At 43.3% G+C, this 15,301-nt stretch overlaps 1 protein-coding gene across 3 annotated transcripts in view; it reads right to left on the bottom strand.

Annotated features, from left to right (window-relative positions):
* The window catches only part of RASGRF2 (Ras protein specific guanine nucleotide releasing factor 2), a 209,110-nt gene that overhangs the window by 94,927 nt on the left and 98,882 nt on the right, over positions 1-15,301 (bottom strand). For all 3 annotated transcript variants that reach the window (XM_038765854.1, XM_038765856.1, XM_038765855.1), the window contains exons 10-15: positions 14,946-15,106; positions 11,715-11,781; positions 10,324-10,460; positions 7,394-7,476; positions 3,413-3,661; positions 2,602-2,990 (exon numbers count right to left, since the gene is read on the bottom strand). In XM_038765854.1, the coding sequence (XP_038621782.1) occupies positions 2,602-2,990; positions 3,413-3,661; positions 7,394-7,476; positions 10,324-10,460; positions 11,715-11,781; positions 14,946-15,106 (1,086 nt within the window). The remainder of the gene's footprint in view (positions 1-2,601; positions 2,991-3,412; positions 3,662-7,393; positions 7,477-10,323; positions 10,461-11,714; positions 11,782-14,945; positions 15,107-15,301) is intronic.

The raw sequence follows: 15,301 nt of genomic DNA, 5'->3' as shown, positions 1-15,301 counted from the left end.
ACAGTCTAAAAGGGGGAGACAGAGAACAGAACCAAACATACCAACAAAATAAAATAAGTAGGATAGAAATGTACAAGTAAAATAAATAAATAAATAAATAAACAGAGTAATAAATATGTACAACCATATATACATATATACAGGTGCTGTGGGGAGGGGAAGGCGGTAAGGCGGGGGGATGGAGAGGGGGACGAGGGGGAGAGGAAAGAAGGGGCTCAATCTGGGAAGGCCTCCTGGAGGAGGTGAGCTCTCAGCAGGGCCTTGAAGGGAGGAAGAGAGCTAGCTTGGCGGATGGGCAGAGGGAGGGCATTCCAGGCCCGGGGGATGACGTGGGCCGGGGGTCGATGGCGGGACAGGCGAGAGCGAGGTACAGTGAGGAGATTAGTGGTGGAGGAGCGGAGGGTGCGGGCTGGGCAGTAGAAGGAGAGAAGGGAGGTGAGGTAGGAGGGGGCGAGGTGATGGAGAGCCTTGAAGCCCAGGGTGAGGAGTTTCTGCCTGATGCGCAGATTGATCGGTAGCCATTGGAGGTTTTTGAGGAGGGGAGTGATATGTCCAGAGCGTTTCTGGACAAAGATAATCCGGGCAGCAGCATGAAGTATGGATTGAAGTGGAGAGAGACACGAGGATGGGAGATCAGAGAGAAGGCTAGTGCAGTAGTCCAGACGGGATAGGATGAGAGCTTGAATTAGCAGGGTAGCGGTTTGGATGGAGAGGAAAGGGCGGATCTTGGCAATGTTGCGGAGCTGAGACCGGCAGGTTTTGGTGACGGCTTGGATGTGAGGCGTGAATGAGAGAGCGGAGTCGAGGATGACACCAAGGTTGCGGGCTTGTGAGACGGGAAGGATGGTAGTGCCGTCAACAGAGATGGGAAAGTCAGGGAGAGGACAAGGTTTGGGAGGGAAGACAAGGAGCTCAGTCTTCGACATGTTGAGCTTTAAGTGGCGGGCGGACATCCAGATGGAGATGTCCTGAAGGCAGGAGGAGATGCGAGCCTGGAGGGAGGGGGAGAGAGCAGGGGCAGAGATGTAGATCTGGGTGTCATCAGCGTAGAGGTGATAGTTGAAGCCGTGGGAGCGAATGAGGTCACCAAGGGAGTGAGTGTAGATTGAGAACAGAAGGGGACCAAGCACTGAACCTTGGGGAACTCCCACAGTAAGAGGATGGGAGGGGGAGGAGGAGCCTGCAAAAGAGACTGAGAAAGAACGACCGGAGAGATAAGAGGAGAACCAGGAGAGGACGGAGTCTGTGAAGCCAAGGTCAGATAACGTGTTGAGGAGAAGGGGGTGGTCCACAGTGTCAAAGGCAGCTGAGAGGTCGAGGAGGATTAGGACAGAGTATGAGCCGTTGGATTTGGCAAGCAGGAGGTCATTGGTGACCTTTGAGAGCGCAGTTTCCGTGGAATGAAGGGGACGGAAGCCAGACTGGAGGGGGTCGAGGAGAGAGTTGTTGTTGAGGAATTCTAGGCAGCGCGTGTAGACAACTCGTTCAAGGAGTTTGGAAAGGAATGGTAGGAGGGATATGGGACGATAACTAGAAGGTGAGGTGGGGTCAAGAGAGGGTTTTTTTAGGATGGGAGAGACATGGGCATGTTTGAAGGCAGAGGGGAAGGAACCAGTGGAGAGTGAGCGGTTGAAGATGGAAGTTAAGGAGGGGAGAAGGGATGGAGCGAGAGATTTCATAAGATGAGAGGGAATGGGGTCAGAAGCACAGGTGGCCGGAGTAGCACTTGAGAGGAGGGAGGAGAGTTCCTCTGAGGATACCACTGGGAAGGATGGGAGAGTAGCAGAGAATGTTGAGAGCCGGGGGGTTGGAGAAAGGGGGGAAGAGACTTTGGGGAGGTCGGACCTGATGGATTTAATTTTGTTAATGAAGTAGGAGGCAAACCATGTGATGGCAAACCATGCTCATTTGCTAGTAGAAACGATCACTACAGCCCATAAGCATCAAGGTTAGTGAAAGGAGCAAGAGTTTGGGAGTCAGAGGTTGTGGGTTCTAATCCCAACTCTGCCACTTGTCAGCTGAGTGACTCTGAGCAAGTCACTTAGTTTCTCTGTGCCTCAGTTATCTCATCTGTAAGATGGGACTAAGACTGTAAGCACCATATGGGACAGCCTGATTACCTTGTATCTACCCCGTGGCTTAGAAGAGTGCTTGGCACATAGTAAGCGCTTAAATACCACCATTATTATTATTATTATCATCACCACCCCACCTGTCCTAGTGTGTAATCTTTAGATAACTAGCATGGCTCAGTGGAAAGAGCCCGGGCTTTGGAGTCAGAGGTCATGGGTTCAAATCCCAGCTCCGCCAACTGTCAGCTGTGTGACTTTGGGCAAGTCACTTCACTTCTCTGTGCCTCAGTGACCTCATCTGTAAAATGGGGATTAAGACTGTCAGTCCCCCCACGGGACAACCTGATCACCTTTTAACCTCCCCAGGGCTTAGAACAGTGCTTTGCACATAGTAAGCACTTAATAAATATCATCATTATTATTATTATAACCGGAATTCCTGACAAACCGGAATTTCCCTCTCCAGGAACATGCCGAATGACAAAACCCCTAATGTACCGTACCCAACTCTCTGCAGTTAAGATAATACCTCTTCGGATGCCTCTTCGTAGCTTGTTACACAGATCTACGCGTGGGTTCTCTGAATTGTCTTCTAGGGCACCAGGGCTTTGTTCAGGAGAAGAAGGGCCTCGGCTAAGATCCAGTGGTACTTTACCAGCATTGGCTGGCGGGGATGTAGCGGGACTGAAAGTAGAAGTAGGACTGCTGGCAGTGGAAGAAGTGGAGAGATCCAAAGCGCCTATTCTTGAGTTCATGGGAGAAGTCAATGACAGTTTCCTGGCTCTCACCGGAGAGGAGGTTCGAGACACTGCCAGAGGCGGTGGAGAGGAGAACTTGCGACACACATGAGGAGACTTCCCATCCACCAAGTATTCTCCTCTGTTATTTTGACTTGTAGCAAAAAATAATTCCAAGGACCTAGAAGTAAACCAAAGACCACATAATGAGTCAGGCCCATTATAAATTAACTTTCTGAACATCAATTCAACAACATATGCTTCACTGGCAAAAATCTCACATTTGCCACATTACTATTGTTTGGCTAATTTCCCCATCACCAAGGACATCTTCGGGGTGTTTTTGAGATGCCCTATTTATCAAACTACGTCTCCCAAATGAACTGGAAAATGGGAACCAAAATGGGAACCCAGATGTTCCCAAACACATTCATGACAGAAAAGAGAATTCAGGTCAAAAAAGTTGTTACACAATGGTATCCTCCCTTAACTAAACTCAGGGGCCTTGTTTAGGGTACAATGGATTACTCATCAGCCTGATGAGCCTGATGAAATGGGAAACGCTAAAGTCGCCATCCTGTGACTTAAAATCCCCAGGCCTACCGGACTGGGATGGAGGTGAAAGGCCTTTTATATACATCAGACAGCTTCTCCAGAACCACAGCCGCAGTTGTGAAAATCCGATATGTGTGTAGAAAAGTGTTCAGGAAGTCGATGCTGAGAAATCGCAAATCAGTCAACCTCTCCAAGAGGCGTTCCACGCTGGCATATCGTATCTGGGGGACTTTGCAGGAGTTCAATGTTTTGCTGAAGCAGATGTCGATGTCGTCTCTGTGAAGGCGGGTGTCGGACCTACACAACCGGGAATATTTCAACAGAATCTTAAAAACGGCAATCAATCTTCTCTGGGAAAGAAGCAAAATCCTTTGACTTGTGTTTTTCCATCAAAGCATAGCAAAGAAATATAGAGTTGACAGCAGCGTGGCCTAGTGAAAAGAGCCCGGGCCTAGGAGGGAGGATCTGGGTTCTAATCCAGTGTCTGGCACGTAGTAAACCCTGAGCAAATACTATTATTTTTTTATTTTAATCTCAGCAGACTCTTGTCTGCTGGGTGACCTTGGACAAGACCCTTAACTTCTCTGTGGCTCTGTTTCCTCGTCTGAATAAAGGGGATTCAATACCTTAGAAGCAGCATGTCTTAGTGGAAAGAGCACGGGCTTGGGAGTCAGAGGACGGGGGTTCTAATCCCGACTCCACCACTTGTCTGCTGTGTGATCTTTGGCAAGTCACTTAACTTCTCTGTGCTTCATTTACCACATCTGTAAAATGGGGATTAAAACTATGAGCTCCACGTGGGACGACTTGATGACCTTGTATCTACCCCGGTGCTTAGAACAGTGCTTGGCACATAGTAAGCACTTAAATGCCATCATCATCATTATTATTATTATTATTACCTGCTCTCTCTCCCACTTAAACTGGGAGCCCCATGTGGGACAGGGACTGATTATCCTGTCTCTACCCCAGTGCTTGGCACCTAAGAACTTAAAGAACACTATAATTGTTATTATCATTATTATTAGAATATTTCCTCCACCCAGTAACGGGTGGAGGAACACCAAAGACTGGGAATTCTCTTTCTAAGGAGTCACATGGGCTCCTCCTGACTCTACGTGAAAAAAACTCCATCTCTCTCTGGGCCAACCTTCGGCTCTCCCTAGAAGAGCTTTGGAGGGAACTCCCCTTGCGAACTTCCTTCGTCCCCCAACTGTGAAAACTGGTGCTTCCTTAAGAAATATGCTCAGACATTGGGTAAAGCCTCCATTAGTCTAGCTGAGAAGATGTTTCCAACAGGCAGATGGACCTCTGAAAAGGCTGACCACGGGAAAGAGCTCTAGATTTAGAGATGATCTACTTCCCAGAAAGTAGACTGCCTAGAAGCCAGCAGTCCTACGAAGCAGACTCTGATCCATTAGGTCTAATCAGAATGACGGTGAAAGAAATCACAGAAATAAAATACGTGAGATTCGTCTCTGGGCCCTGTCAAGCAGAGGAGGGCGGCAGGATGAAGTTGGGGCTAGAGTAGGGGTGGGACCTGTAGTGGAAGAGGTGACAGTCACTGTAGGGGCAGTGGAGGTGCAGAGGAGGTGGGGAGAGGAGAGGCGGGACAGTGGGTGGAAAAACGAAGCTGTGGGCAACCAGCTCTGCCATCTCTCCTCCATGCCACCCTTAGGCTGGCTCACCCCTCGGTCCTTCTCCTGCTCCATGAGGTCAAACGCAGGATGAAGGTTGATTGCTCAGACAGTCGCTATGCATGCACAGGGGGAGTTTCTGATAAGCAACCAACACCCTCAAGTCTGTAAGATGAGAGATCTCGGGCCACGAGTGCTTTCCATTTTTCCCTCCTCCCTCTTCCTCTAGAAGGGTGTGGTGAGCATTTCCCTCCGGGAGAGTACTTCTTAGGAACAGTGTAAAGGAAAAAGAAAAAAAGCAACTAACTGGAACAAAGCTAAAATTAGACTAACAGAGCACTTTCTGTACAGGCTGAATTTGGCCGCCAAAGTTAGCAAATGTTACAAAACCTCAATTTCATGTGCATTTTCAGCAACCAATTGTGAAGTCTTCAATTTACCATATAATGTTTTTGCATCCTCCCTGTGGTTCAGAGCTGTGAAGTATGTAGTGAATAGATTAACTGAATGAATCCTTCCCAAAATGTGGCCTCCAACATAAAATGTAACTAATGAGCATTCCTACACTTTAGACTCTTAAATGTTTTCCATTCTAGAGCAATAAAATGGAATTCAACATTATTAATTTCATTATTATGCTAATAGAAGCTCAGGTTTTATTTCCCAGGAGAAGCCTAAGAGATAAAAAATTCATTTTCCTAGGAATTTTTTTCCATGGCTTTTAAAAAAACAATCAAAAATTCCTTTGAAACACAGTAAAATTGAATGTTCAGAGGTGAGCTAGCAGAAAAGAGTGGTACCCCCAAATCTCTCCATGTAGAGGGACAAGATTTAGTTGTCACTCCTAAGGGTGAGTGAAGAAATCATTGACCATAAATACACATGAATGTACTGTATGCTTGTTGTGGGCAGGGAATGTTTCTGTTATATTGTACTCTTCCAAGTAGGCATTCAATAAATACAATTGGCTGCCTGATTGATAAGCACTAAAGCTGCTTTTGGGCAAACGGAGGTTCCAGAGAAATTCCCAGGGGCCAGATATTTTTTAAATCAAGTCCTTATGGGTTTAGGCCCCAGTCTCACAAGGTTTTTGAAGTTATTTCATCCCTTCTGCATTATTCAGAACACAAGCCTTTAATTTTCCAAAATATTTACCTCTCCCAGGACTTTTCAAAAATGTGGGTGCATGGCATAGATTTCTATATCCTTATGAGGATAATGACTCCATTAACCCCTACTCAGGCTTAATGGGCTGTTAACAAAGGGGTACCAGGAAGAGTCCACATCTCCCTGATCCTAACAATCAATGGTATTTATTAAGTGCTTACTCTGTGCAGAGCACTGTACTAAGCGCTTGGGAAAGTACAATACAACAGAGTTAGGAGACACATTCGGGGGAAGCAGCGTGGCTCAGTGGAAAGAGCCCGGGCTCTGGAGTCAGAGATCATGGGTTCAAATCCTGGCTCCGCCACTTGGCAGCTGTGTGATCTTGGACAAATCACTTAACTTCTCTGGGCCTCAGTTCCCTCTTCTGTAAAATGGGGATGAAGATTGTGAGCCCCACGTGGGACAACCTGATTACCTTCTATCTACCCCGGCGCTTAGAACAGTGCTTGGCACATAGTAAGCGCTTAACAAATACCAACATTATTATTATTCCCTCCCTATAATGAGCTGATGGTCTAGAACGGACAAGTTTACATTTAGGTTTCTGTGCTAAATCGATCCTTGGGGCCTAGTAGGAACTCCAGTTGGAGGACACTACTCTTTACATCTAGACGGTTGGAGGCAGGAGTGTCAAGAATGAGTTGAAAAACAAAATTTTAGAATAATGATCCCAGCGGCAGCCGGAAATATGAACTGGATAGGGAAGAGGTGACAGTGCAGAGGCCTTGACGCCAGCAAGGAGGCGAATCCAGTGGTCTAGTCGGGACATAAGTCACTGGACAAAGGTGGTGGCCTAGTGCTTGGCCCAAAGTAAGCACTTAATAAAGACCATTATTATTATTATTATTATTACTACTACTAATAATAATAAATGCAGAGGACAGGATGATCTGGGAAATGTTCTATATCAGATACCCAAAAAACTTCTACTGTGGTAAAAAATCTCGACATGTTCAACCTAACAAAGTTTATATTTTGGGTTATTTAAACAAAATAACATACATAATGAAGTTATGATTTAATAGTGAGCCATAATTTGGAAGGATTATTTTTGCAGGTGTGCTTGCAATTTATAAAAAAAACCATAAAGTGCAATTAACACATTACTACAAAGAAATATCTAATAGACTGTTGATGACTGAGCTTAAAAGAATCTGCCTCAAAGTTTCCAGCTGACATTCAGTTTTGTCTTGACTTGAAAAACGGTGAAAATTGCAGGACTTACTTAATCATATGTGGCACGGTAACTTTGGAGTTTTCTTCAAACACTATGGTCATTAAACCATTGCATCGAATATTGTCCACACACTGTGGAAAATGAAATGCAGAAAAATTACCACAGGCATATCTTGGCTTCAGATCATTCTTCATAACTTTATTGTCAAAGAACTATGCTTCCAAGAGCCATTAAAATGGATCAAATGTTCTGCCTTGACAACCCACTACTTCTCCCCTTTCACCAAGACGAAAAAAAGAAAAGTAAAGATGATGATAAATTATTGATTCAAGGATGATCAGTTGAGACAGGCTCAAAGATAAAATGCTGTTTAATATTTTGGTGGCCACCTTGATAAAATAACATGCTGTAGGACACTAACATACAGGACTTAAATTCTTTTTTCAGCTCTCATGATGTTGGCACAAATATTCTTTACTTTCCGCATTCTTGAAACTGCCATTCATCATCTAAAATTGCATGAATGATTGTGTTCAAAGGCCTTCTAGCACCTCAAAATAGGCGTCGGAGGCTAATATTTCCACCAGCAACTATTTGCAGATGCATAATTTGAGCTGGCAATACATAAATTCAACTTGACACCCAATGATTCCCCTATTTCTAAGAGAAAGACAAAGCTCACTTCCAAAGCCTCTCCATTCTGGCAGAAACTCTACAACCATTAATTAGACAGACCTGTACCAAAATGAACATGCCTCTTCTTCACGGAGCAGCTCCTTTCGCATCAGCTGGAAAACTGGCCCTGAAGCCACAATCATTGCCCCACTGCTGATTTTCCCCTCAATGCTGCCAAAAGTCAATTATCCAGCCTCCAGGAATTGTGAACTAAACTTCTGCTTATTAGAAATTCAGATTACCAAACAAAACTGCTTTTTTTTCTTTCAGCTAACCAGTGCTTTGATTATCAGCTTTCCCCAGAACAGATATCCTATTTGAATCAGGTACACAAAACCTTGAATGACTTCTAAACTGCGCTTTCCTTCTTTCTTTCCCGCAATTCCTAACGCTGACTACAATAGCCTCTGGTTTTGCTTGGGGCCAAGGATCTTATCAGCTCTCATATGACTGCTGCTTACACAGTTCTCAGGGATAGTTTAGTCTGAGGCTCTACTCCCTTCTGCTCGGAAGGACCCCCAAACAGCGAAGTCCAGCAATTAGATGCTGTTTAAAAGCAGATTCTTTCCTATAGATTGTTTCAACTTGAGTTTCCCATTTAAGACATTGAATGGATAAGGGGTCTTGAAGAGAGAACTCACCAAAGCAGGATGATTTTAATAGTTACTTTTATTAGGACAAACATTAAGTCACCTGCCTGGTCCTCTGTAAGCTTGTTGCAGACAGGGGATGTGTCTTTTTAATGTTATATTGTACTCTCCCAAGCACTTGGTACAGTGCTGTGCACACAGTAAGCGCTCAGTAAATACAATTGAACTGAATGAATGAAAAATGAATGGTTCAGTTTAACTGTCACAATCCATAGAAATAGGATGGGGAAAAAGTAGGATGTCATCAGAGTTTTTCCCTCTTACCCATGGGGGACACATGTGGGAAATTCAGGTACTAAAGTAGTTTTCCCTTTACTAGGAGTAGTGACTGTGATCTGGCTTTCTCTCCTCCCCTTCCCGCTAAAATCCCCAGATGCTTAATCTCACCGAAGCAGATTTCAGAGTTTATTATATTTAAACAATGAGAATGGCAACTCTGCCCAGTGGACTGGCCAAAGTATGAGTCACTATGAGAATGGAAGTCTTAGCTTTAGCCTGCGCTACAGTAAATCAGTGGATTCAGACACAATTTAGGTGAACCTGTTTGGTTTCCGATATGAGAGCTCTTCAGGGATTTGTCTAGAATTATGAGAAGCAGTGTGGCCTCCTGGATAGAGCACAGGCCTGCAAGTCAAAAGGACCTGGGTTCTAATCCTAGCTCTGCCATTTGTCTGCTGTGTGATCTTGAACAGGTCACTTAAATTATCTGTGCCTCAGTTACCTCATCTGTAAAATGGGAATTAAGACTGTGAGCCCCATGTGGAACAGGGACTGTGTCCAACCTGATCTGCTTGTTTCCACCGTAGCACTTAATAACCACTCAATAAGCACTTAACAAATGCCACAATTATCATAACATCGTAGATCTAGCCCATGAAGAAGGGAGCTACTTTTCACCTCTGGCAAGACTGCTGTTTCTGGCCAGGGCAAAAATGCTGAAAAAAGGGACTCTTAGAGCTTAAATAAATGATCACAAGCTTGAACTTGGGAAGCACAAAACTAAGACCAGAACTGGAAAATCATGGGAAAAAAAAAACACACTGGAAAGCTTGATCAATTCATCTGTCCTCCAGAACCAACAGGAGTGAGGAATCTTAATTCCTCCTGTCTCAACCCTGCCCAGCTCAGTCAGAAACCCGCAGTTCTAGGACCTTGAGCATGGGAGGAATAAAAAGCTCTGGTCCCATTACTGTTTGCTGATTTTCGGCAACCCTCAAAAATTCTCAACTGTCTGATTTTTGTTTAATGTTCACTACTGATTGTCATTTTCTAAACCTTTAATGCTTTAACAGAAAAGCCTCAAGCAAGGGTCTGGTCTTTCCTTTCTCTGAAAGGAAATCTGCAACTAGTTTGCATCATTTAGAAGCTAGATTTTTTTTTTTTGCAGAAAAATCAAAATGAGTCTAGGACACTTTTAAAGAGCCATCACAGGTCAAAGTACCATAGGCAGACAATATAAAAATCCAACTGCAAGTCATATTTCAAAGAATCTTGAAAACTAATCTATCAACCAATGGTATTTATTATGTACAGAGCAATGTACTAAGCAGTTGGGGGAGTACAAAACAAAGAACGAGCAACAGAAAATCCCCACAGGGGCATTTCTGGAGTGCTGTGATCATGTGCGATATTACAAAGGCGGCTTTAGCTCACCTGACTTATATCACTTGTCCATGCGGCCTTTTCCTGATGGGACGGTGCTAACAAGACAACGGTGAAAGGAGGAGCATCGCTAGGTTCCACCACTATCTTAAAATCCAGGTGTCCAAACACTTGCCCGGAGCCTTTCGCTTTACACAAGGAAGAAATGGAAATATAACAGTGAGAAGCAGTGTGGCCTAGTGAGCAGGGAACAGGCCTGGGAACTAGACGGAGTTTTAATTCTAGCTATGCCACTTGTCTGCTCTGTGACCTTGGGCAAGTCACTTCACTTCTTTGTGTCTCAGTTACCTCATTGGTAAAATGGGGATTAAGACTGTAAGCCCCTTGTGGGACAGAGATTGGGTCTGCCCTGATTACACTGTATCTACCCCAGAGCTTAGTACAGTGTCTGGCACATAGTAAGGGCTTAAAAAAATACTATAAAAAATACAAAAAACAAAAATACCAAACAAGCCAAAAAACCAATAATTTGTCATTGAAAAGACTCAATGCCCAGTCTGAAGCTGAGGGTCTCTTTCCCCCATTATCATTGCAGAACTCCCCGCTCACGAGTGCAGTGTAGATCAGCCAGGGCAGGGCAGTGGTTCTTTCTGCAGCATTTCAGCCAAGAGGCCAGTGGCGGCCTTTTATTCAGCCCCCACTCTCATTTTAGACTGTGAGCCCACTGTTGGGTACGGACTGTCTCTATATGTTGCCAATTTGTACTTCCCAAGTGCTTAGTACAGTGCTCTGCACGTAGTAAGCGCTCAATAAATACGATTGATGATGATCCTATGGGGACCGCTGGGGTCAGGAAAACTGGGTTATCAAAAAGTGACTCCACTCCAAGTGAGGAAAAACTTGCTCAAGAGGAGATTTTGGGATATTTTGTGTGTGTGTGTGTGTGTGTGTGTGTGTGTGTTGGAGGAGTGGGGGGAGAAGGGGAAAGAGAGAAAGACACCCTCTTTCCTATCTCTCTAGAAAACATGTCGATGCACTCTTTGTTATTTAAATTAAATCACTATATTGAAATATCCCAGTTTAAATCTCTCCTCTGTCCTGGCCACTGAAAAATAATCACAGTTCATATGTCAGGAAAATACAACACATGGGATGGATTCCGGGATGGTTAGAAAAGAACACATTATATAATCATATATACACAAGAGAAAAGAAGACAAGTCCATTTTTTAGGTCAGTTTTCCAGAGTGACTATTATATTCCTGTTATTTTATTTAGGGAGAAAACTGATTATAAACTAATATGTTTTCACTGTTTTCCTTTCTCTCTCTTGGAAAAGGAAAGTCAAATCATTTACTATGATGAAGTTTAGAAAAGGGCAACAACTTATTTTTCAATCTGCGATTTGAGTCTCTAATTAAGAATGTTTTAATATAACTTACAATCATCATCACTTGCATCTGATTCCTCAATCAGGGTGCAGTCAATTAACGAGAGGACACCACCTGTCTGCAGAAACAAATCACAGGTTTTCATCACTAAATATGAAGAGTAATGCCTAGTCACACTCAGAGTGCAACACAAAAATACCCCTGACATGCAAAGTTCTTATGTTCATAAACACACTTATATGTAAAAATAGCACACCCACATGCCTATTGGGATGACATAAGCATTCACACACGTTTACTGAGGGAAGGAAGGAAGGAAAGGAAGAAAGGAAGAAAGAGAAAGAGAGAAAGAAAGAGAGAAAAAGAAAGAGAGGAAGAAAGAGAGAGGGAAGAAAGAGAGAAAGAGAAGGAAAGAGAGAGAGAAAGAGAGCAAGAGAAAGAGAGAGAGAAAGAGAGAGAGAAAGAGGGAAAGGGAAAGAAGGAAAGGAAGAAAGAGAAAGAAAAGAAAGAGAGAGAGAGAAAAAGAAAGAAAGAAAAAGAAAGAAAGAGAGAGAAAGGAAGAGAAAGAAGGAAAGAAGGGAAGGAAGGGAAGGAAGGGAAGGAAGGGAAGGAAGGGAAGGAAGGAAGGAGGAAGGAAAGAAGGAAGGAAGGAAGGAAGGAAGGAAGGAAGAAAGAAAGAAAGAAAGAAAGAAAGAAAGAAAGAAAGAAAGAAAGAAAGAAAGAAAGAAAGAAAGAAAGAAAGAAAGGAAAAATTTCTTACCTGCACTACACACAAAAAAGAATAATGAGATTTGTTCATCCTTAGCTCTCTAGCCAGGGGGGTGGAGGAAAGGACTTATAAGCATTCATACACGTTTACTGAGGGAAGGAAGGAAGGAAAGGAAGGAAGGAAAGGAAGGAAGAAAGGAAGGAAGGAAGAAAGAAACATCTTACCTGCACTACACAAAAAAAGTATGAGATTTGTTCATCCTTAACTCAGCTCTCTAGCCAGGGAGGTCGAGTGATGAAACTGCCCTGAACCAAGTGGGCCCCTACCGCTGAGATTTCCTTCTCTGGCCCTCCCAATGGCACAAATGCCATCTCCCCTAGGCTGGTCCTTGGGCCCAGCTGGAGTTCCTGCCAACTGGCAGTGCCACCCTGGAGCTGGAAGAGGCAATAGCAGTGATGGTGGAAATTCCAGTCTCAGGCCCAAGTGGCTTTTCCCAATCCACCAGAGAGTTGCCTTCAAGCTCCATGTCACTACCACCTCCCATAGACCACTCTGGCCCAGGCTGGAGTTTTTGACCCTGATGCTCACCTCTCCCTGCCCTAGAAAAGCACTCAGGCTTGAGCCGGGTGGTCTCCAATTTGGAAAGAACCATTACCATCTAAGCTCCCCACCAGAATCAAATATATGAGACACATGATTAACTATGCTGGGCTGAAAACTGCTTGTGGGCAGAGTTCGTGTCTACCAACTCTACTGTAATAATAATAATAATAATAATAGTATTTGTTAAGCGCTTACTATGTGCCAAGCACTGTTCGAAGCAGTGGGGTAGATACAAGGTAACAATAATAATAATAATAATAATAATGATGGTATTTGTTAAGCACTTACTATGTGCAAAGCACTGTTCTAAGCGCTGGGGGATACAAGGTGATGAGATTGTCCCACAAGGGGCTCATAGTTTTAATTCCCATTTTACAGATGAGGTAACAGGCACAGAGAAGTTAAGTGGCTTGCCCAAGGTCACCCAGCTGACAAGTGGTGGGGTCGGGATTCAAACCCATGACCTCTGACTCCCAAGCCCGGGCTCTTTCCACTGAGCCACGCTGCTTCTCTATCAGGTTGGACATAGTCCCTGTCCCACATGGGGATTACAGTCATAATCCCTATTTTACAGATGAAGTAACTAAGGCACAGAGAAGTGAAGTGACTTGCCCAAGGTCACACAGCAGACAAGAGGCGGAGCTGGAATTAGAACTCACATCATCCGACTTCCAAGCCCGTGTACTCTCCTAAGTATTTAATACAGTGTTTTGAACAAAGTGCTCAGAAAATACCGCTGACTGATCGATGTTTAGGCATAAGTCCCATGGAAGCATGCATTAATCCTTCCAGACCCCTAGAATAACCCTTAGAACTTTGAACCAGCAGTTAACTGTTGATATTGTGCATCACATCACGAAGAGGCACTCAATAAATACCATGACTACATTTACTATGAGAACCCTTGAAACCTAAAAACTTTTAATCTCTAGATGCTGAAAAATAGAGCCCTAGAGAAGACTTCAACCCAATACCCAGGCTTCCTCCTCGAATGTAAATGGTGGTGGTGGTATTTGTTAAGTGCTTACTATGTGCCAAGCACTGTTCTGAGCACTAACCAATCCTCTTATACTGTACTCTCCCAAGGGTTTAATACAGTGCTCTGAACACAATAAGCGCTCAATAAATAAAATTGATTGACTTCCAGCAAGTGCAATACGTGGATGTGGTTCTTTTTTGAAACCTCTCAATCTCCATAAATAAACTGGGTGTCTAGTCCCTAAAGGAAAACCCAGACAAGTAGCCCCTTTCTCAGTACTCTGGGGCAAGGGATTCTCATGAATGGTCAGTCCATCTCAATGCTACACAACCTCAGAATTAAGACTTTCAAAAATCAGGCTTTTGAGCTATTCGTCCTAAAAAATGATGGTGAAGTAAAAAAAAAAAAAAAAAAAGAAAGAAAACCACACTTGAAAAGACATGCACTCCTTTCAAACACCATGACTACAAAATCCACATAGCCATAGTCAGTAAAATCCTCCTTATTTCAAATTGCATAAATATTTAACACTCCCATTTATATTCCTCCATTTAGGTAAAGACCAAGGTAACAAAATCAGGATTACATTACCCTGGAATGAATAACATAGAAAAATTGGCTACTTTCATTACAAAAAGAAATGTACGAAATCCCCCTGCATACCTAATGGTACATCATACTTCCTTTGCAGCAGGGTAACTGTTAACTAGAAATACTATTTCCCTGCAATATAACTACAAATCTTAGAGGAACACACCCTTAAAAAGTATTGTCACTGCTTTCAAAATACACAGCAAGGTAGCTTTTACAGCCTGTAATTATGCATTGTCTCACAGCTGTTTACTACAATGTGTAAGAATTTGAAAATATCATATCACTAACGTTTCATGCCAAGTTACTAGGCAAAATGAAGTGATTTACACATTTAGTACCCTGAATTTTTTTTATAAATGTGTAGACAGCAAATGGAGTAGTTACAGAAAATCAGTACCTTTAGCAGATGCAGTTTTCCTCCTGAACTTCTTGTACAAATTAAAAAGTGCTTTGTAAATAAGAAACATTGTCTTTCTCCTTCCTTTTTCAAAGACAATGATCCCAGGCGAACTTTGCTAAGTTTCCCCCTCTCAACTGAAGGGACTTGAATAAGAGAACCTGGTGATTACAAAAGTAAAGAATACATTTCAATTAAATGTCTGTTTAGTGAAGGTTCTAGCTGTTATTCTCAGTGGGACCTATTTTATCCAAACATAAAGGACTTTATGTTTGTCAATCGTAATTTATCAGAATTTAAACAAGAAAATTCCTTGCACTTTGGGGGAAAGAAGGTGATGAAATTCTAATAATTTG

The sequence above is a fragment of the Tachyglossus aculeatus genome, chromosome 23 (assembly GCF_015852505.1).
Source record: "Tachyglossus aculeatus isolate mTacAcu1 chromosome 23, mTacAcu1.pri, whole genome shotgun sequence".
In the NCBI taxonomy this organism is placed as follows: Eukaryota; Metazoa; Chordata; class Mammalia; order Monotremata; family Tachyglossidae; genus Tachyglossus; species Tachyglossus aculeatus.
The sequence above is the reverse complement of the archived record's forward strand: the minus strand, read 5'-3'. Positions and strand labels throughout refer to the sequence as shown.